Source organism: Eptatretus burgeri, chromosome 2 (genome assembly GCF_056783735.1).
Source record: "Eptatretus burgeri isolate ZD-2024b chromosome 2, Ebu_testis_v1, whole genome shotgun sequence".
Classification (NCBI taxonomy): domain Eukaryota; kingdom Metazoa; phylum Chordata; class Myxini; order Myxiniformes; family Myxinidae; genus Eptatretus; species Eptatretus burgeri.
Genome location: NC_140962.1, coordinates 34688642 through 34712100, shown reverse-complemented (window position 1 = coordinate 34712100; position 23459 = coordinate 34688642). Strand labels below are relative to the sequence as shown.

General features: G+C 41.2%; 2 protein-coding genes and 1 long non-coding RNA gene across 9 annotated transcripts in view; 1 reads left to right on the top strand and 2 right to left on the bottom strand.

The window, feature by feature from the left end:
- PTPN4 (protein tyrosine phosphatase non-receptor type 4) overlaps positions 1–17105 on the bottom strand; it is a 98659-nt gene extending 81554 nt beyond the window's left edge. The window contains exons 1-7 of the mRNA XM_085867537.1: positions 16942–17105; positions 13401–13508; positions 10137–10179; positions 7195–7273; positions 6875–6919; positions 6520–6572; positions 2620–2740 (exon numbers count right to left, since the gene is read on the bottom strand). Coding sequence (XP_085723663.1) covers positions 2620–2740; positions 6520–6572; positions 6875–6919; positions 7195–7273; positions 10137–10179; positions 13401–13508; positions 16942–17088 — 596 coding nt within the window. The 5' untranslated portion in view covers positions 17089–17105. The remainder of the gene's footprint in view (positions 1–2619; positions 2741–6519; positions 6573–6874; positions 6920–7194; positions 7274–10136; positions 10180–13400; positions 13509–16941) is intronic.
- Positions 5229–14941, top strand: LOC147031781 (uncharacterized). The gene is made up of 3 exons (XR_015054402.1): positions 5229–5352; positions 9414–9471; positions 14420–14941. It is a non-coding gene; the product is annotated as an uncharacterized LOC147031781 (long non-coding RNA).
- LOC147031777 (ras-related protein M-Ras-like) overlaps positions 16942–23459 on the bottom strand; it is a 787730-nt gene continuing 781212 nt past the window's right edge. For all 7 annotated transcript variants that reach the window (XM_085867509.1, XM_085867520.1, XM_085867522.1 and 4 more), the window contains one exon: positions 16942–17105. The gene's annotated coding sequence lies outside the window, so the exon portion shown is untranslated. The remainder of the gene's footprint in view (positions 17106–23459) is intronic.

Here is a 23459-nt window from a genome sequence, read left to right as displayed (position 1 = left end):
AAGAGGGGGCAGAGAGTGCAAGACCAGAAAGGAGGCAGAATACAGAATCCCCCCCACCACCCCCAGCCTGTCTGTGATGTGAGTGCAATAGGCTGACACACTCAGCTTCGTCACAGAAGATCCCAATGATTTTGAGAGCCTTGCTTTCCACGGCCTCAAGAAGGGCAAGGTGTGAGGCAAGGGTACCAGCCCAAAGGAGAGAGCAGTACTCCATCAAGCTGTGAGTGAAGGCCTTATAAGTTGTCAACATTTCAGACTGGCCAAAGAAAAACCTAGCACAACAAAGGATGCCTCGTTGGCAGCTGGCCATCTTAGAAATATGGTCTGCCCAAGAAAGACCATGGCTGATGGTGAGGCCCAAAAATTAGAGTGACTCAACCTCTTTAAGTGGTTTGTTTAGGGAGTAGATGAGAGGGTTTGCCAGACGGTCCTTTCGGAAAGACAGGGTGTGCGTGTGTGCATGTGTGCATGTGTGCTTTGTCAGGGCTGAAAGACATATTCCAAGTGCTGGACCAGCTCCTTCTGTCAAGGTCTGCAGAAGGGGAAGAGGTTGCTGCTTGCTTGTCTGAAGGATGAGACATGTTATGGCAGAGGGTGGAATCACCAACAAAGAGATAGGCAGGATTTTCCAGGGAATCAGAAAGATCATTGATGAAGATGAGGACACTGTCTTGGGGCCTTCCAGCCTTGACAGGGAGAGGAGATGAAAAGGTCCCATGAAGAGCTACACGCTAAACATGGGAAGTAAGTGATAAATGAGATGAAGTGGTCTTCGATGCCATTAGAAGAGAAGTTACTTACTCTCATGTATAAAATGTGGTACTAAAACCAAAATTTGGTCAGTGGAATGAACAGCCTGGTCCAGATTTTGCCACAGTCGTTCGTGTCTTTGCCGAATGGTAGTCATATTGGATTGATGTGGATGTGGTTTGTGGACCATACCAGTGCTCTGCCATTTGAGCTATCTGGGCAACCCACCGGCTAAGCCACGCAATTCTTCCACATAAACAGGTGCCACTCTCTTTCCCCTACTGCTTCTGGGGCACTCACTGCCAACCATAGGAGCAGCTCGGGCCTGCTCTCGAGAGGGCCTTCCCCCTGTGGGGGTAACACATCCATGCCCGCTATTAAACACCGCAGGGGGTGTAGTAATGCCAGTAGAAAATGAACAGGATAGAACATCATAAATATATGTGGAAAAATTACGTGCCCAGACATGGAAGTGCATTGCTCAGCCAGTGGGTCGCCCAGATAGCTAAGCTGGCAGAGCACTGGTATGGTTCCCCAGAGGACCTGGGTTCGATTCCCGGTCTGGGCACATAATTTTTCCACAGATATTTACGATGTTCATTCTGTCCTGTTCATTTTCTAATTATATTCTAGTTTGATAGATGCAACTCGTTTTTAAATCCTGGCAAATTTAGTCTCACCTTGTCGCTCAGGAAGGATCATCAAATGTACCCACTTATTTATATGGTCAGCCGCTGGAAAGTTTTTTCTTTTCTTTGCAAGAGTGAGGCTTATGGAAGAGCAATGAACATCTAGGCCTCACCACTCGCCATGCCTTCTCCTGGGCAACCATATAACAAAGTTTGTCTTTAAGGCCAGCTGTAGACTGGGGGTCCTCCATCGCTCTGATTTTTCAAGGAAAAACTTTGGACTGTTTATAAGACCATTGTCCATGGCTTAAAGGAGTGTAGACATCAAATCATTATGAAGTCAGTCAGTAGGTGTGAATATACCAAGCTGAAATTGGCTGATGAAAAACTAAAAAGCCATCCATTTATTATGTGCAAAAAAATGACAATTTTTGATCCAACCCAAACCCCTCTCTTTCTATGCTTTCCCTTCATTACCAGCTCTTTCCAACAAACATTAGCCAAACTCAGAAACCCCACTTTCTCTCTTCTTCACAATATTCCCAACTTTCTTTTCATTTTCTTAGTATTTCATAAATTTCCGTATCCACTCCTCCCCCATGCATGAGTAACTCGAGGGCTGCTGATGGTTCCTGGCCGGTATAGCCAGCTTGTAATATCAGCCAATTGGTAGCACTTGAAATTTTGCCTCATAATGAAAACAAGTCCCCCCGTCTCCCCCCCCCACCATGAAAAATAAATAATTGAAAAATGAAATACAGTACTGTACTTTAAAAAAAAAAATTTTTTTCAAGTAAATTGCATATTGAAAAAAAAAAAGTAAATTGAAAACATAATAAATGAAATAATTATACAATTGAAAAATTAAATTGGGGAAAATTAATTATTGAAAATTGAAAAATTAAATAATTTTTTAAAATGAGTTGTGGAAAAATTCTGAAAAAAAAAATGGGACACCATGACGAAACACTTAATGCCTCAACAAAACCCAGAACAATCGAGTGACTTGCTTCATCAATTTCTCATTGTGGAGTCAAAATGACCCTCGATGAATGATTCTTACAAACCAATAGGATATACATTATTCATACTTGGCTCTTACTGGTGGAGATTTTCTGACAAGTATGGGAAGGAAATTGAAGCCAACAACATGAAAGTAGGGAGAAGTGGAGAAAATGGCAGAAAATATAAATTCCTTTCACACTTTGTTTACCTCCCCCATTCCCCTTTCAGTATCCACCTGTGTTCCTCATGAAGCTTAGAAACTTGTTCTAGTCGCTCCGCTGTTGGTTCAGGCAACAGCCGAATTTGAGAAAGGTAAGCAGGTACTGACAGAGAAGGCTCAAAATCTCCCTGCTCCGCTGTTTAGAAGAAAGGTAGAAGGAAAAGGTGAATCAGAAGTAAGGTAACAGTTATGCATTAGAGGAAGTCACGAGCAACCACACACTGCTTATCACTACCAGCACAACTCCTTCTCAGAAAAAAAAAAGCAATAACAAAAACAAATTTATACCAAAATCATAACAAAAGTCAAATAGACAAGTAGGTTTTTCACCATCATTCATGATACTGATGACTTTTGACAAGTTTCATTGGGTTTTACTACTTGTTTGTATACAAAATGACTAATCCTGTGAAAGAGCAAGGATACAGGATAAAAAGGCAGCAAACCTGTGGTAGGGTAGCAGTAATACGCAACAAGCAAGGGAACGCGAATGGGGGAGTGGGGAGAAAAAGAGAGAAAGAGAAACAAACGGGAAGAAACCTGCAAGCAAGAGGGCTCGGTCAGGTAGAGTTAATCCATCCATTGGGACCATACTCTGTGCAGAGCGTTGGTGCTGCCTCAGCAGTCTCCTTGGCTATTGGGTACAATCCTGGATGGGTCGCCACTCCGACACAGGATACCAGCATGCTGGCACTCATTTTGCTAATCTCGGAAGGATGACAGGCAGAGTCAACCCCACCTGGTATTAATTCAACAGCTGAGGGGGATTTGAACTCAGGATCCATGGATCCCAAGCCCACCACCCTAACCATTAAGCCAACACCAGGAATGGAGGATTAATGGGGTTAGGAAAGATTGCAGGTAGGTATGAGGGATGATAAGAGATGGTGGTACACCGCTTGCTTGGAGTCCTGAAGGGAAGAGCGAGAAAGAACCACCTCAGGAAGGTGGTTCCACAAACAAGAGAACAAGAGTTGAGGTGTGCAGTCAGCCTGGATTTTAGAAGTTTAAAATGGGGAAAGGGTTGCTACAACAATGCATGATGCATCCTTGAGGAGCTGGGAAGGATGAAAGGGTTATTTAACATTTAAAGTCAAATTCAGCGACAAAGACTCCACAGCTTCTCATTCTCTGTTCATCTTGTCCTTTCAAATATCCATCAATTTCAATAACTTTAGATTTCCATTTTTAAATTTCTCAATTTTATGTATTAATATTTTAAAGTCTGACAAAAAGAAATGCACTTTGTGTTCTTTCAATGCTGGAAAAGTTTGAGTTCAGGCTGGTCAACTGAACCCACTTAGCAAAGCTGTAGAACATCTGCACCTTCACAGTCAATTTAATCAGCTTGGCAAAATTGCACTCGAGCAAGAAGGCGGCAACAAGGTTTTAGCACTTTGCATAATTGATGCTCGTCAGAAAAGTGATTTGTCAGTGAGGTCAATGCTCATTTACTCAACGAAAAGTCGAAGTGAAATGGGTTATGGGTTAAAGCAGCGAAAGAAATGTTGGGCAGGATCAGGGGTGAAGAATGCCTTTCTACCCTCCGATTTCCTCTGTGTCTTGCTCCAAAAGAAGGTGACGAAATAATAAGACGTCGAGAAGATTCACAGAACAGGACAACTGCCATCGAGATTCGATGTAGCTGTTAGAAGCAAAAATCTGACATTATAGCTCAACTATATATAAAACTCGAGACCATGCCGTCACCAACATTTTAAAAAGAATGACAGACCAACCCAAAGGTGAGAAAAAGGGGGGTACACGAACCCACTCAATTCGACTCTGCTTGCATTGCAAAAGACAATCAGGCATGCCAATTTGACATGCGATACAGAATTGAGAGTATGGTAATCCCTCGCTTTACGGAAGGGTTACGTTCTGTAAATTTCTTCTGTCAGGTTAATTTCCATAAATTCAAACAAATGTTCCTATGTTCTCCTATTATATAAGTGGAGATAAGATTTTGTTCCTCGAGAAACCTAACTCCAGGATGTAACAAATACACCTAATAAGGCAACAAACTTTATTACAATACTCTACATTACTTTTAAAAACTCTGAGCTATTACTGTAATACTGTGTGTATGTGTGTATGTGTACTATAAGAGATATCAAATAATAATAATACAAGTGATGTGTAACTTCAGTAAAGATACACCAAGGTGATGGCAGAGGGCAGCTGCGAGAACCAGCACCGAGAGGCATTGCTTCTGACGTTACAGTGCAGTAATCTGTTTTGCTTGTCGACTTCAATATAAAATGTAAAAATAAACTGATAGAGTGAGCAAAAAGAAAAAGGCTGTTTGACTGACAATGACGGCATGTGTGGTGGTTGGAGGGAGGGAGGAGGTGAGTGCGGAGTGGTTGTGAACCTTGGGTTCGCACATCAGCACTGGCCGGTTCGCCCATCGTCTTGACATTGTGCAGTCTTCTAGCGTTTGAAACATTCGAACCATTCTTTTACTAGCAAGAAACTGTTCTGGCTGTGAGCCATCACACTCTTTCCTTTCACTATATCACAGTGGAGGCTCTTTGCTTTTTCTTGAATCAGCATACTGCTTAACAGCACATTACGCTGAGTTTGGTCTGCAATCCAAACAGTCAGCGTGTGCTCCATGTTTTCAATCACGTCACTTCTATGCCACAATAACCTTTTAGCACTTTGAGATGTTTGGGTTAGGGTGTAAAATCTCCTGAAAAGTTCCCGCCGGAAGTGAGTGGAAGAGGTTTGCGAGGGGAATGGATGGTGAGTAGGGATGGTGGGGGTGCTCTACATAAACCATCCACACATCATGTTATAGCTCAGACACCCATGCATACGATGACAATATTTAAGAGTGTGAAAAAGCGAAACTTTAAAATGATTTCCTTCGCGGATCGTAACATGTATTCATTTAATTCTTCAAAAATTCTCCAATTTAAACCCAGAAGGTGACATAATTTGTTTAAGCATGAGTTCCGATAGTCGAATATTGTATCAAATGTCGAAAATCCATACAGTAATACGAATACAGTACTTATGTACAGCTGACTACCAAAGGTTTACTTACAGAATTAACTTATTGTAAGATATGACCTGAGGGCACATATAATAAGCAACTTGACTTGAAGTGCATGATGTGCTTTTGCTCTCAGGTCATGTAGTGCATGTAAAACTTATGAAGAGGGGTAAAAAAAAACAAAAAAAAAAAACTCAAATTTTACCCAAATTTCCCTTGTAGTGAATTTTGCTTTCCGTTATATAAATTTTAGTCATTACTACTTCATTTCTGTTACTGCAAATTTCTGCAAGGTGAATTTCTGTAATGTGGGGATTACCGTACACTTAAGATTCTAATCCAAAGTCTATACTCCTTCTGGAGCATCAGTGCTACCAAAGCAGTCTCGAGGAAGAGAATACACTCGGTGGCTTACTATTGCCTTTCACAATGGTAGTCGACAGGAATTTGGAATTGGGCTACAGTGTCAGCACACAATGCCAAACTCATGTGAAAGACACCATGGCAAGATAAAGAATTGAGTGTTCCAAATACAGGATTCAAACTCTCACAAATATTTGAAAGGAATAGGTACCACTGGCAAATGAAGGGCATGAAAAGATGACAATCCCTAAGGGCAGCAGTGCAAATCAGACTTCAAGCTTCAATTTTTTTGCTACACTGCTTTTTAAAAGTGTTACCGAGGAGACAAAAATCAGCTCAAAACAAAGAGCTTTTAAGAACCAATCCCCCAGGACCAGTCCAAAGAACCATTCCAAAGGGAATAAAAATCTGCTCAAAATAAAATAAAGCTTTTTGCTTACACCTGTCTCCCTGGTTTCCAAACAAAATATTTTTTGTCACAGTGTCAGTCACATGATTTGTCGAAATCTAAAATGACTTCACGCCTCCCTCGGCACTCAAAACCAACTCACCTTGGACAACATAAGCAGCCAGATTCACAGCAGTCTTTTCAGGACATGCCAGCCTGGTATAAGGAATGGGAGAAGAGAAAAGAAGAGAGAAAGTGAATAATCATCCAGCTCTCTTCTCAAATACGCATCGTCAAGTCAATATGGGCATGATCATCGAGAGCAAATTGTAACGCTGCAACAGGATACAAATCCAACAAATAGTAATGCAGGTAAAAAATACAAACTGCATATTGGGGTACCGGTAACTTCATGGAAATGCTCCAATTTAGAAAAAGGCATTGCAATCCATAGCATCATAGCTAACGATACAAATTGAATAATATTAACCCCTTCCATGAGCCTTGACCAAACTCACCGATTATTCGTTATTTCTTGTCTCAGGTGCACAAAAAAGAGGTACCTAAAAGTGTACATGTAGAGACACACAGGAATCCACAATTAAAACCATTCGATTGAGCCAAGGGTGTCCAAAATGTTAAACAATAGGTAAAACTGTCATATATATAGCATACGGTGAAGGGAGAGGCCAAATGTTGCACTGCCTATGAAGTGCAAGTTCACAACAAAAAACACGTGCTCATGTATTATGATCTTGTTAAAAATTTACTGATAGTCCAGATTTTAAAGCAAACAATGGACATGCAATTCACTCAAACATGTTCAACCCCGGCTGACCTTGTGTGCTCATCCGGCAACTTTTCAGGCTCCTGGACAAAATACTTGACTTGAAAAATCAAGAGCGATGGTGCGTCCTCTGAAAATACGACCGGTAATTAAAACAAAAGTTTACATTGTGAGATAGATTTACACATTAATATCTGATCAATCAGTAATAGAAAACAAGTTTAAAAAAAATAATAATAATAAAATAAAAAAAACAAAAAAAAAAGGTATAAAATTTCATTGCCCCCATTATTAGCAATTTTGCTGTATGGAGTTAAAAGGTTAACCATATTTATGTACAACTAAAATGGCCACCAGTCTACCAGACAGCCATCTTTGATCAGATCACAAAATAAAGTTAGGTGCAAGTGTATGCCATCGTGTACTGTGCTTGTGCCAAATTTAAACAAAATCGGACCAGGTCAGAGAAATGGTTGGAGACACATTTAAGTAAGAAAATGGCCACCAGTCGGCCATTTTGGATCTGATCGCGAAAGGAAATGACGTGCACATGTAAATCATTCGTTAACTGTGTGACAAGTTTGAACAAGATCAGTAAATGCTTGTTCAATAAATAGTTGAGGAGATGCGTTCAACATGGGGTTTTTTTTTTGTTTTGTTTTTTTACAACTAAAATGGCTGCCAGTCAGCCATCTTGGATTGCATCGCAAAACAAAATGATGTGCATATGTGTACCATCATGTGTTGTCTTTGCGCCAAGTAGGAATAAAAACCGGTCCATCCATACATGTCCAAGATATGGTTGTGGACGCACACATGCACCGACACAAAAATCGACACCAAATCCATAAGCCCCCGTGTTTCAGACTAAGTCCAACAGGAGGTAATAACAACAACAACAACAATAATAATCCAATTATTGATGTGAAATTTCATTCCAAAAATCCCAGGCGGATCCGAGATGCAGCTCGGACATTGGGAGAAAGAAAAAGGAAGGAAAGAAAAACAAACCTAAATGCCAATGGTGGTTTCGTACCCATGTGGGTCAAAAAACTTTGACACAACATTAAAATTGTGGACACCAATTATAAAAACAAAGCCTACAATATCAATAATCCTTCCCCTATCCTATAGGCATAGGGGAACGATTAATAAAAAATAAAAACCTGAAAGCCAATAACGTGCGTTCAACAAGCACATGTTTCATAGGTAACGATAGAAGTTTAACAAAGGCAAAAAATATTTAAAAAATAAAGGGAGAGCAAATAATCAATTGGCAGAAAAAATTGTCACCTACCCAACTCATGCACCAAGTTGTCATAATCTGTCCACAACATTTTTAGATAATGTACGATTCTCTCTCTCTCACTCACACTCGCACTCACACACACAGAATCACTTTAAAATATTCTCGTATCCAGATCCAGATCTTCACCAAAATCAAATAATTTGGTCCTTGTCACACCCACAACTTGTCCACCATATGTAGTCCGAATCCATCTCCAACTCTGAGATATCCTGCTCACAGACAGGTGTGAAAACAACCTCTGCTCACCTTCGGTGACACCTTCAATTTTGAAAAAGAACCCCAGCAAGAACAACAGGCTGACAGCTGTTCCAACTACGGACGACCATGATGACAATGAAGGCGACCCAATCCAATGCTGGGTCATTCCATGTCAAATCATCAAAGAATCTGCAGTCATCTCAGATTTTTGCAAAACTTTGGGAACCAATTGGGACCCATGAAAAACAGCAAGAACTCAAATATTTTTGCTAACAGCCTCTTAATTCGTGAGATACAGACTAACGAACTTTGGACTAATTAGCACGACGTCGTGAATTCAAATGGCCATATCTCTAAAAGTATAACACCTAGAGAGCTGGTATTGGTGTCATTTTAAAGGCATTTTCATGCCCTATGAATTTGTCTGGGCAACATTTTCCTACCTCCAACCACAAAAAAGTTATCACAAAATATAAACTTCAATCGTGAATCCCCAAAAAAATGTATCCTTCAAATTTCCTCAAATTCATCCCAGAGGTACCTTATGATGTCAAGAAGCTTCCACATAAGTTTTGTGATGAGCACTCCAATAGTTTCTGAGATATGAGCAATAATGTACATGTACGTATGGCATATAGGTTCGAAAAATCAGCATTTGTAATGTATTATACAATCAATCTAACCTAGCCATGACAGGGAACACAGGGAACGACCATCAATTGCTTTGAAGTTTCATATACTTTCATTTTCAACTGTGCCTCAGGGGAAGAATCAAGTGCTGCTGTTGCTGCATTGAAGAAGAAATTGAAAGCCTAAGTCAGGTTAGTGAACACTGTTTACTTGAACTCACTTATTGATTGTATAATACATTACAAATGCTGATTTTCGAACCTATATGCCATACGTACATGTACATTATTGCTCATATCTCAGAAACCATTGGAGTGCCCCATCACAAAACTTATGTGGAAGCTTCTTGACATCATAAGGTACCTCTGGGATGAATTTGAGGAAATTTGAAGGATACATTTTTTGGGGATTCACGATTGAAGTTTATATTTTGTGATAACTTTTTTGTGGTTGGAGGTAGGAAAATGTTGCCCAGACAAATTCATAGGGCATGAAAATACCTTTAAAATGACACCAAAACCAGCTCTCTAGGTGTTATACTTTTAGAGATATGGCCATTTGAATTCGCGACGTCGTGCTAATTAGTCCAAAGTTCGTTAGTCGGTATCTCACTAATTAAGAGGCTGTTAGCAAAAATATTTGAGTTCTTGCCATTTTTCATGGGTCCCAATTGGTTCCCAAAGTTTTACAAAAATCTGAGAGATGACGGCAGATTCTTTGATGATTTGACATGGAATGACCCTGCTTCACAAACTTCAGTTTTATCGATGCTTTCATTTAAATAAAATAATTATAAAAAAACAAGGAAACATGAATGGGATATGGTAGAAGTTTAACAAGGAAGCCATTTACTCACTGATTAGTTGTTTCTTCATGATCTTGCTAAGATCCAACCATTTCTGCAGGTAAGGGTCACCAAATATACATAAAGGGGAAAAAAATATACATGTAGTCATCATTTAATTACATACACCAAAAAACAGAAAGTTCATAATCTCAATCACAACATTGTTTTGCTTATGTAAAATGTCGATTAGGGTGCATCAAACACCCCCTTTTTTGCGAAAGTTTGAAAAACATAATGGCGATAGGAGAGATGTGTTGGAATACATGAAAAAAACATTTCTCTTTTTTTTTTCAGAATTTTCGGTCATCATCTTGGGGGTCCACATCGGGGTCAAAGTTCAGGAATGCAGCTCCTGCGCATTTTTCAGAATAAGTGTTATTTTTCACTGTATAGTGATCAAAGCTTGTGTCTGGTGGTGAAATAATTCTGACATATCAACATACTGCTCCTTTGGTGATGTTTGTAACACGGTTGGCTTGTAATTTGTTGGCACAGTTTCCCGGAAAATGGTATTTTTTCCAGGAAAATGTGTTTTCCCGGAGAATTTGACACGTGGCAGATCATGAATGTAAAAGTTTGGACGATTTTCCGAGATGATCATTTCGAATGCAAAATGCAAAAGCATTTTGTAGCTGCACCCCACAGTGGTGAAATAAGCTTGAAAATTTTAGATCTTGATAAATTCAGCGAGGAGAATTCATCCCTCATACATGACTGGAGAGCAGGAGTACTGAATGTCACTGCGACCATACAGTCCTACCAGCGAGATGACTATAGAGAGTTCGCTAAATTAGTGGAGATGTATCTTGGTCAGTACGGACCACAAGTGGACCTCCAGTTTCCTGGAGCAATGCACCATGCCCGATGGATGGCAAAAGTCATTTATTGTCTAAAGATTGCTATGTTAGAAACTCAAATTTGTACTCCATCTCCTACTGCAGTTATCACAACACGACACCAGGTACACAAGATAATAAGATTCTGTGACTTTGCAACACTGATTTATTTCAAATGGTGGAACTCTTGCCTGAGAGCTCTTGATGCGCCATACAACGATTTGTGTCTGTATAAAGATCTCATACGCTATGGATCTGTGGACCACGAGGTTTCTGCATCCGCTATCAAAGCTCTACAGTGTCATCTTTGGTACTTAACAGCTGAGTTTGTGCCCTTAGCCTTATTCAGTGAGGATGTTCCAGGTGCAGAGAAGCTTCGACTGGCTGACCGTATCATCTCTGTCAAGCCTGATAGAGAGGAACTTGGACTATTGCCTATTGGGCGCTTTGGTACAGACTTCGGAAAGCCTCACTTCTCCAAGGACATTCATTCACTTGACATCTAGCCTATCTGACTTTGTCTCGGTTGATTCTTGGTTTGTGTTCCGAGAACTTGAACTGGACGATTCATTCTTAACGTATGAAGTGAGTGAGTGGGCAACACTTCCAGCCTATGTGGATTCAAAATCTAAAACCAAAGCACCCAATGTAACTAATGCAGCTGAACGTCTAATAAAACTCGGAACGAACTGTCTCGGTGCAGCGAGGTCTGAAGAACACTTTCAGAATATGCAACAAGTCACTGAGAATGACAGGAAAGAGAATCCGAATCTCAGGAAACGCTTGAAACTTGATCATTAATGATATTATACGAGTACCTTGATATGAATACACATAATTCTGGGTAATAAAGCCGTGAATTTGACAGAACCGAGGCATTTGTTACTATTTTGTTGTTTTTTCTGGGAAAAAAAATCACCAGTTTCCCGCTTCTCCGGAAAATTTGATTGGCTCTACATCACTGGAACATCACCAAAGGAGCAGTACATCGATATGTCAGAATTATTTCACCACCAGATACAAGTTTTGATCATTATACAGTGAAAAATAACGCTTATTGTGAAAAATGTGCAGGAGCTCCGTGCCTGAACTTTGACCCCGATGTGGACCCCCAAGATGATGACCGAAAATTCTGAAAAAAAAATGAGAAATGTTTTTTCATGTATTCGCACACATCTGTCCTATCACCGTTGTTTTTCAAACTTTCGCAAAAAAGGGGGCATTTGATGCACCCTAATGTCGATCATACTTAAACTTATCCATAGCCTCCATCGGTATCAAGTATAAATATATATATATATATATATATATATATATATATATATATATATATATATATATATATATATATATATATATATATATATATATATATATATTTTACACAGGTCTGAAAAATATGTCGTAATCCAATGGTCCATGATGTATTCATATATGACGTACTCATCAATGACACAAGGTAATTTTTGTAAGTATTCCAACACGGGTTTCCCCCCCCCCCCGCTCACCCCCCATGCTGAGAATGCTTATTTTACTTCCAACTTCAACAAAAATGATTTTGTTGTCAGGCGAGATCAGTACGAGTAATCGGCACAGGCCGGTATCGCTGTCATGGAGTGCCATGTCGGTAATCAGCACAGACTGGTATGACTATCGTGGATCGCCATGTTGGTAATCAGCACAGGCTTTCTCAAGTGCCCTCGATTCATATGAAATAACCAATTGGCAATTGCTTTAAAAACAGCGAAAAGGGCAAAGGAAAACGTGATTGCTTGTACGGTGCTTGGGTGCTGGGGGTTAAAAGTTAAAACCTATTGCACCTATTTCCTGGTACGTCTTGACATCATACGCTCCACTGTTCCAGGTGTAGCCGAGTGCAACAAACCTTTTAAAATCATGTACGGTATGTAAAGATGGTAAACATCTGTCTTCGATTTGCTAGTGATTAAAGATTTATTTTGATATCGATATTTTTATTTTTTCGGTACACCGGTAAATCAATATGAAAAATTGCACCGGTATATTGAGATAGCGATACATCACCGAACCCCACTTGTCCAAAAATGTTGCCGATAGTTTTTTTTTTTTTAATTCTCTAGTATTTTCTCCAGTTATGGAGCAACAAAACATGAAGCAAAATTATTTGCAAGCCAACTAAAGTTCGGGCCAGAACTCGAACCCAACGGAAACCTCATGTTGATGTTGGCTTTATGTTGTTGCAAAGCAAAGCAGACAGATCTAAGCGCAACTGGTAACGATTGCTGAACTAATGAAATGTAAACAATCTCGGTAATCGTTTATATTTCCCATGACCGGAGTGCAACCCGCCAACCATGGACACCGCCACCGAGATGTCAAAGGTTAAGCAACCACACAACTCTGGCCACGTAAGAACAAAATCACGTTAAAAAAATGACACGATGAACAAGGTACATACAAGTGGGCTGCGCCCCTGCGTAGGTATCTGCAGGCCAAAGTACTCCGGATGGCTGAGGCCCAGCTCCGTAGACACCTGATCCATCAATACCTGTCCAGTCTCTTGTTTCTTCATCACAAAAACAAAAACAAACCACCTTATTACCCATGTGAAAGGAATGAACAAAACATTGCCGTTTCAATGTTCAGAACACGAGAGAAAATTGCATCTCAGTCGTGACAATCGGGGTAGAGGATATAACTGTTATTAACTAGGCATCCACAAATGAGGCCATTTAATATGATGTCCATCATATCATCCCTATTCACCATGCAGGCAGCTGCCCTATCACAATCAACAGCAAACCAAACGATATAATCCAACTGGGCATATGGTACAGGCAGACACAGACACACGGAATTCATTTCCTACATCAATCTGCCCATCGCATTACGGTGCCCTGTCCAACCCACGCAAAATTACCAACATGCAGAACTTGGCCGTGAACAGCATAATGGACAAATAAACTTCACCTCAAGGCATATCACCACTGCAAAAACAATTAAACAAAATAAAAAGAAAAGAAACACTAAAACTTAGATTACAATAAGCAATCCCACATCCTTTCAATTCCAAGTCAAGACGTTGAAGGTATCACAGAAATAGAAACTGGGCGGCTGAGCTCCCGTCATATTCTGAATGCTTGTGAGCACCGGTTTGAAAAATCCGATTCACTTTCAAAAAATAATAATAATAATCAATCCTTTCATACACTTTCAAAAATAATCCTATGTGCCAATATGCTTGCATTTCACGTGAAGTAAATTGAAGAGCAAATGTCTTCATAGTCGTGCAATATACCTGCAAGTACAGAACCTCTCTCACAGGTAGAAATGTAAAAACGTCTTTTCAACATCCATTAACATTTGCCATATCTTCCTGCAGTTTGTCACAAATACCGTTTGGTACATAAACCTACTCTGCCCTGCCCCTCTGTTCATGCAATGCTCCGTAATTCCCATCATTTTACCATTGTACAGTTTTGGGAGGACCGTTGGATTGGATTGCCAGCTCCGCAAACGCATTGCTACGTCCAAATCGCTCTCAAATTGCTGCCCACTGTGCCAAACGCTGCTGGTGAATGGTTAACAGCGAAGTAATGCTCAGAAGCCTGGAATGTTGTTCCACTATGAAGCCAACTTATCAAGCTGCTGATGTACGATTAACATTTTCAACCAACCCAGTATCGTGCAAAGCCATGAATGGAGCAGCACATTTCTCAACGTTTCCTGGAACAGCCAGAGAGAAGAAGAAATAATAAAATATGATAATAAAACCACAATGCCCACAAGGATTACCAACTTGCCAAACATTTTTTTTTTTTTAAGTGCAGGTTAAAAGTGCTCGGTCAGCCCTTAAGGTGGTTCCCTAAGGAACGCCGGGGATTTGAAGAGTTCTCAGAATGGTCTATTCATCTGCATCTGAAAGCAGCACTTCCTTCGCTCATTATAAACCTGCATATATACATATATAAATATAAAACAATCGTTTCGTGAATGGTATTGTTGTCGTTTCTGCATTATACAACATTAAAATTGAGCATCGGTGTGTCAAATGTTTACATGAAAATGTGCCATCTCCAAAATCCACGAACGTATGGTAGCCGTGTGTGGGGAAGGTGCACCTTCGTGTGCTACGGTTACCAAATTTGCAGCCAATTTCCTGCATGGATGCGAATCGCTTCAAGATGACCTCAACTCATGATAGGAGACAGATGCTACAACACTGACAACGTGCTCAAATAGAGGCAAATCAACCATGGAAGAATGCCATGCCAAGGTCACCGAATGATCCATAGAATCTGGAATTCCTTAAGACATAATACTCGGCATCATTTACAAACAATTGGGCAGGACCAAGGTCTCAGCAAGATGGATTCCCCAAAACATCAACACTCACAATCGACGGCAATGGCTGGCATAATGCCACAATGTTCTCAAACTGCCCGATGCATGTGAAGTGGACTTTAACACGCATCTGGTAACAGGTAATAAAAACGTCTTCACCGATGACATCCGAAAAGCACATTATAATTCGTGCATTGTAAGCATAGGAGAAGATGCCTAGTGTTGGCTTAGCAGTGATGGTTGCTGGCTTGGGACCTCAGGGTCTTGAGTTCAAGCCTCTGCTTTTCATTGAATGAACACCAGGTGGGATTGACTCTGCCCGTCATTCTTCCGAGGTCGGCAAAATGAATGCCAGCATGCTGGTATCCTGTGTCGGAGTGGCGACCCATCCAGGATTGTGCGCAATAGCCAAGGAGTCTGCTTCGGCAGCACCAATGCTCTGCACAGAGTATGGTCCTGATGGATGGATGGATGGATGGATGGATGGATGGATGGATGTACTGGGGTAATAACCATTCGGTTATTGTAACCTGCATCAGAGTGGCAACCCGTCCAGGACTGCACTGCTTGCCAATGAAACTGCCTCGGCAGCTCAATGTGTGTTCATGGCATGAAAGGAATGGTATTATTTATATTAAGCCGAGGAGATCGCCACAGACCAAGAAACCTTGCACCCAACCGTCAGCTAGCAAGATCATGGCGTCAGCATTCTGGTAGGCCAAGGAATTCCCATAAATTGACTAGATGCCTCAAAACTACAAATTACAGGGGAATATTACAGCAGCCTCATGCTAAAATTGTGCCGGGCCATCAAGCACAAACATCGAGGTATGCTGTCCGATTGTGTGTTCCTTCTTCATGACAATGTGTCTGCGTTGCATCAAGAGCTATTCGTGACTGTCTTCGAGTGACTATATCAGTCCCCGTAAACCTCAGACATGCCCCCCCCCCACACACAACGCCCTGTGACTATTATCCATTTTGACATTAGAAATCCCACATGCGTGGCCATCGATGTCAAGCAACATGGATGTGGCTGAAAGAACAATCTGAAAACTTTTATTTTAATGCTATAGACATTCTGAACTACAAATAGAACAAGAACTGTATGTTGAAGTCCAAGGGCACTACATGTTGAAAAACAAAAACAAAGTTGCAAGTCTTTGGAATACGGCAAGCATCACATTCATATAACATTTCGAATGCCCAATGGAACCCTTGCTTTGCATCATATCAGCAGGACTGCATAACACTTTAAGAGGCTATGGAAGGACTTTGAACAGTTTTTGGTTTGCAATCTCACAACAAACCACAGTGACAATTTTTATAACTACACATAGAGCACAAGTAACATCATGTCAACCAACAGCAACGGCCGAGCAATGCTTCAATAGTTTGTGCACACAAAAACGTAACAAGTCTCAAAAATAAAATAAAACTCGATATACCTGCCATCCAACGGTGGGGTTTAAGGTGAATTGATATGATGCGTGTTATTATTTTTGCTTTGAAAAAATTTAAAAAAACACTTTCACTCGACTTCACCAAATCGCTCGGTGTGTTGTGCTTCTGCTGGTAGGTGGAGTAAGTGAAGGTTTTATTGCCTTTTACTGTGCAAAACTCGTGGGTAGCATTTACATGGCCTCCTGACTTACGTTGATGAAGAAGGTTTGCAGAGAACCATCGAGCAGACAGATGGAGCATGCCAGGTTGCCACTCTCACGGGCCTCCCGTTCCCTCCCGCTCTCTGCCGCTTTCAGGTTGTATGTCCCACCAGTCACTCGCCGGAAACGCCCACTCATTCCGCCTCAACTGGCACCTGCAGCCCCAAAGAAAAAACAAAAAATATATATATATATATATCTTCTTCTTCTTTCGGCTGCTCCCGTTAGGGGTCGCCACAGCGGATCATCCGTATGATCCGCATCGTGATTTGGCACATGTTTTACGCCGGATGCCCTTCCTGACGCAACCCTGGTCGCCTCTTACGACACAGGGATATGGCATACCTATTTTAACCGGGGTATACACCGGCCCAGTACACTGGTACTCATTTCGCCGACCTCGGAAGGATGACAGGCTGAGTCAACCCCCTGGTGTATTAATTCAGTGGCCCAACGGGGCTTGAACTCGGGACCTTTTGGATCCCAAGCCGCTGCCCTAACCACTGCGCCAACACACCAGGCTCAAAAAAATATATATATACATACATACACACACACATGTCAATCGATCAAAGGAATCCATAGTAAATTCAACAACCTTTAATTTAACAAACAATGACTCAACGTTTCGATTAACAACATGCATGCATTAACCTTTCTCAAGAGTGATGGGAAAAAAATAAATAAATAAAATCGCCACACCATTCCCCAAAATACCGAAATCTGGACAACCAATCAAAGCACGCATCACGGTTGCTCGCGCATGCTGACCGTTAACAAATTTAAAAAAAAACCATGAGCATATCAATGGATCAAACAACACACTTGTGTAAACAAATTGGATTACACCAAGAACACTTCAACTAACATCAGGAAATAATCGGTCATTCATTGCAAGTAAACATGATCAGGTGTAATTAAGCCTGCTGTTAAATGCAGGAAAATAAATAAATTCACAACAATATCATTATAATGGGAAACATGACCATGTGCAATAAAAAAGAGGTGGGGAAAGGGAGGTTGGGGGTGGGGTGGTGGGAGGGGGGTTTGTCCTGATGGAACAACCGGGTGACGTTCTAAGTGGAATCCTCATGCAATGTCTGGGAATCCCGGTACATTTACGCAAGAGAGGTCCAAACGCTAAAGGTAAATCCACCACCTCCTGCGTGATCGATCGTTTCCTCTACAAGCAGAATCCTTCTTCTGGTCCTGTTCGGGGTTGAACCCAAAATGCTAACCCTATCCCATAAAGGGGTGGGTCCTGTCTTGAGCCCATGATTGGCAATTGCAGACCTGTAGGGATAATTGCACTCAAAGGCCTCGTGGTGGTCAGCAATCTCCCATATACTTGGCTCCACAACCATTCGGTACCGCATATACTACCCCTGCCCTGTCCTTTGGTAGCTTGTCCTTTACCCTCATAAGGGCTTTCTTGAGAGTGAAGACCGGTTGTAAACTTACCCTCACTCCTGCCATATTCAAACTTTGCTGATCCTCCTGCGATACACCTGGTATAAAAGGAAGAGCACAAAAACCCTTGGGTCGTTCATTCGGTCCCAGGTTGTTGTGTGGGCCATGTAGAATTGTTCTTTTTGGTAGCAAGCTGTCCAAGTAACCATTAGCCCTCAAAACACCCTGAAGATAGTTCACCTCTCTCATCCTGTCTTCGCTGGCCGATGGTATCTCACCCACCCTCTCAAAAAGAGCACGCATCACCGACCTCCTGTGCTCCAGTGGATGACAAGAATGGAAATAGAGGTAGCGGTCGGAGTGTGTGGCCTTTCTGTACACTGTGACCTTCAGGGTTCCTTTGGAATCCCTTGTTAAGAGTGTGTCTAGGAAGGGAAGGGCTCCATTCTCCTCTTCACGGGTGAAATTGGTCGATGGAAAGGTTTTTACCGATGGCCTCATGTATTGAGTCCACTGTGTCAGTGGGACAGATGACTAAAGTGCCATCCACAAAAAGCAGAACATTTTTGGCACTATCTCTCCATGGTGAAGAATCACTACAAAAAAAAATAATTCTAGAATTCAGATGTTCACCAAAATTTAACTAGTTCATCCTTGTCACACACCCAACCTGTCCATCAAATCTCATGCGAATCCATTCACAACTTTTTCAGATATCCTGCACACAGAGAGACAAGAGACAGACAGACAGACAGACAGACAGACAGACAGGGGTGAAAACATAACCTCTGTCCACATTCGGTATTCGAGGTAATAAATAACAGTATTTTTTTTTTTTTTACAAGGCAAAACCTTCCTCATGCCAACAAAGCAACATACAAGAGCCAAACCAAGGGAGGTATCAACACTACAGGAAGCAGTAATCCAAAAACAAAGGTTCGCAAGGTTATCACAACCAGATAATCCAAAAGGATAATCCAAAAAGGTGTCGCACGAAAATTAGATTTTCAGAAAATTTCGATTTCATGTCTAACGGTCCCATAAATACAACACAAAGAGCAGTCATAAAAACGAGCAAATAGAATACAAAACACCTCGTGTTGCCGACTTCGAGATTTGGGAAGGCACGATTGACCTGCCGTGAAGCAAACTGCATTCCTTCCAACACCGCCCGTACCCTCCGCTTCCTCCAAACCCAAACCTCAAATTCAAGACTACTTTGCTCGACTGTTTGATGGAGAGAAAATCTCTGGTAAAGATAACCTTCTGTCAAATTATAATCGTAAAACCACAGGCTCAGTCACTTAACTTGCTATGGCGACGTTACGATCAAAAACGATTCGCATTTGTGCGTCAAAAGCTCAAATTCATCTCCATTACATAAAACTCACCTATCGCCCTCCCTTGCAGGTAACTGTTTTCCCGAGCAGAGTGGATGGCCTTGCCACCTACCTGGAATTGGACCTGGCAGCATTAGCACTCGTCTCAAGATCTGTTATTCCTTTAACTCGTCTCGTAGTCCCTCACCTTCTATATCAAGGTCGAAAAAGTTATTCCATTTAAAAAGGGCAGCAAAACAACACCTGTCTGTGTCTCTCTCAAACACATACACACACCACCACCAATTTTGTGTTCAGCCAAGTTACTCAAGCCTGGATATGCTGCTCTGCCAGATCAATGATGGACTGAGGTCCTGAAAGTCAAAACAGCAAGTCAGAGAAGTCTCTCTAATTACATACCTCTGAAGTGTTTGACAGTCTGGCATGTACATCGATCACCAAGCTTTCTCAATTCCTTCGGCATTGGAGATCAAATTCTTCCCTGGACGAAAAACTTCCTCCATGTAGTGGAGCGAGCGGATGCATTGATAGTCACAAAGTTCTGTTACACTCCTCTATGGGAGGGTTATATGTTTTAGGCCCCTGCATCACATCTGGCATTTCATTCTGTGTATCAATGGCAGATGCAACTCAGCAACAACCCAACTCCCTCCCCGACATGTACTCTGGGTTTGTACCATGGACCATTTCGCTCATCCGTCCCACTCCAGACGCTCTTGGTTGAATACTCATCAAAGCCTCGACTTGAATGTCCGCACACATCCAAGTTGACAGCTCATCTGCAATTCTTATGTGCTTTTTTTTTCTCCAGTCTGTTTGGTAATCTTCCAGCTTCGTTCCAATCATGCCGTCCAGTCAGTCATTTCAGGTGCAAGTTCAGTCACCTGAGATCATATCCTAGGTTTAAACTCTCTTCATGCATCAGTTTTTTGTTGTTGTTTCCCCCCCCCCCCCCCCACCCCATTGACTTTACCTTCTCTTATCACTGGCAATACACAATATTACTTCTGATGAGCCGTTTCCTTTTAAAACCTCTTCCATTAGCCAAGACACTTGTAGGTTCTGTATATTGTGTAGGATGGAACGGAGTCAAGTTTCATGTTCATATTCATGACCTCCACTACTGAAGGTGGACGAAGGTTATGTTTTCATCCCAGTCTGTTTGTGAACAGGATATCTTAAAGTTATGGATCGATTCGGATGGAACTTGTTGGGCCAGTTGGACGTGTGACGAGGACAAATCGATTCGAATTTGGTGAAGATCCGGATATGAGAATTTAAGCGAGTCTTCAGCATTGAGAGAGGGGGCCAAAAATGATATACAACATGCCATCATTAATATATATATATATATATATACATATATATATATATATATATATATATATATATATATATATATATATATATATATATATATATATATATATATATATATACACACACACATCATGATTTAAAAGTTGTGGATGAGTTGAGACAAAACTTGGATGAGTTGGGTAGGTAGGTGACAAGAACAAGCCGATTCAATTTTGGTTCAGGTCTGGATGCACATTGTAAACTGTTTAGCCTGGCGGAGGTATGCGCTTTACCGAGTGCCGTTCTAGGTCATTCCTATAATTATGATTGCTCTTGTTTCCCTTGTACAAATACTTATTTCTTCACCTTTTTTTTTCAACAGAAGTTTAAAACAAGAAGTCAAGTTCATTATAACTGAGATTATCGAACATGAATGGGTGAAACTTTCCTGCTTTTTCAATATTACAGTGTAAACGAGAAGGGTACTCGGTGGAGTGCACATCTCTGCCAGGTAAAGCCTGATCCACGAGAACACATCGGGCCCATTACATTTTTGAAATATCATGCTATACAGTACTACATCGTTTTTGACCCGATCTCTCAACGGTGAAGAATCACTTTAAATATTAAATAATTGTCGTATCCAGATCCGGATCTTCACCAAAATCAAATCAATTCATCATGGTCACATGCCCAACCTGTCCACCAAGTTTTGTGTGAATCAGTCAACAACTTTTTGAGATATCCTGCACACAGACAGACAGACAGACAGACAGACAGACAGACAGACAGACAGACAGACAGACAGACAGAGAGGGGTGAAAACATAACCTCCTTCACCTTCGGTGGTAGAGGTAAAAATGGGAGATAACTTCATCAATGACCCATTTTTACACATACTGGACTTTAATAATTTAGATTGCTTTTCCTGCATGAAATAACTCAGCTAATTTTTTATCTCCACCACCAAAGGTGAAGGAGGTTATGTTTTCACCTCTCTCTGTTTATTTGTGTTTGTTTGTCTGTTTGTGTACAGGATATCTCAAAAAGTTGTGGACGGATCCGGATGAAATTTCATTTCCTGCAAGTCTCCAATTTCTGAAAATAAAAATTCCATGGCAACCCTCAACTACTGTACGTTGCAATTGTGATCATCTTGGAAAACTTTTAACCAGTACAATAGCTAGGTTTGTAGCTCACCCAACTGCAAACTGTCAGGTTTAGGATTTAATTATTGTGTAAGATGAAATCTGAAAAAAAATTAGCATGATCACCAAGACAAGGAAATAGATCACGGTATAAAGATATGGTTAAAAAAATTAAATGGGATAATGATAATGCACCGCAATTAAAAAGGCAATTCCTTAGAATGACAAAGTATTTTCAACATCCTTTATATATATTTTTTTAATCACCAAATTAAAACTTTTGTTTCCGTCTTCAGCCATAAATATACTGGTCAAGCGTCATATTGGTAAGTGAGTATCATTAGACGTGCTCTTCTCCAAGCTTGTAAGCTTTAAACACCGAAAAGGGGGAAACGTGACCCAATGATTAGCACGTCACATATTTTTGTTTATTTTATGAATTATTTAGAAAATTTAGAACGTTTACAAGATTATACAAGCTTCTTTAAAAAATAAATAAATAATGCAGTGTTGAGGGTCCAGGAAATTTTTTATTGCATTTACTAACACAACAGAGGAAGAAGGAGAGCCCAAAAGCCAAGAGGGGTCCCCTGGGTGAGAAAGCAAAGAAAGATGGGAAAAATGTAGGATGGGGATGCCACAGAAGATTGGCCCACAGTAAAATAAAGAGGGGGTGACGGGCTTCAGGGAACTTCGCAGACAAACAAGGAGCGTTCCAATTGGCACCAAGTGCAACCTCGGGGCCTAGGAAAGGCTTCCTGGAATCCTGTGCTCGGTGCAGCAACACTCGCGAACTGGCGGAGAAGGGAACCCGAGAATGTGTGCCGGATGATGCCTCCCAGGGTGCTGCACCCAGGTTTGGGCCTCGATAGCTCTCTGGTGGCAAGCCTGTGGGAAAACTGACTCCAACAGTACCCCTCTTCGCAGGAACTGCAGAACTAGGAATGCAACCCGCGAGGAAGAAATAACTCCCAACAATATCCCCCTTCCGCCATGCGGCGGGGGATAAAAACCCACAAACTCCCGATCCGGCAGCTTGTCCCAAGAGCTTGGAAAATAAGCAATGATCTGCTAAAGGCTAAGAGACATCTGGTGGTACTCCTCTGGGCGGCTGCAGAGAGCCTACAACCTAAAAATACAAAACGGCTTGCCAGAGACAGTGAGTGGAAAGAGGGAAAACATACCAACAGTGGGCAAATGGACATAACAGGGGATTACTTTAAGGAATGAGAGTAAGACAGAGGGGATGAGAGTGGAAGAAGACATGGGTAGGGAATGAACAAGCGAGATAAAGGGTGAAGCACAAGGAAGA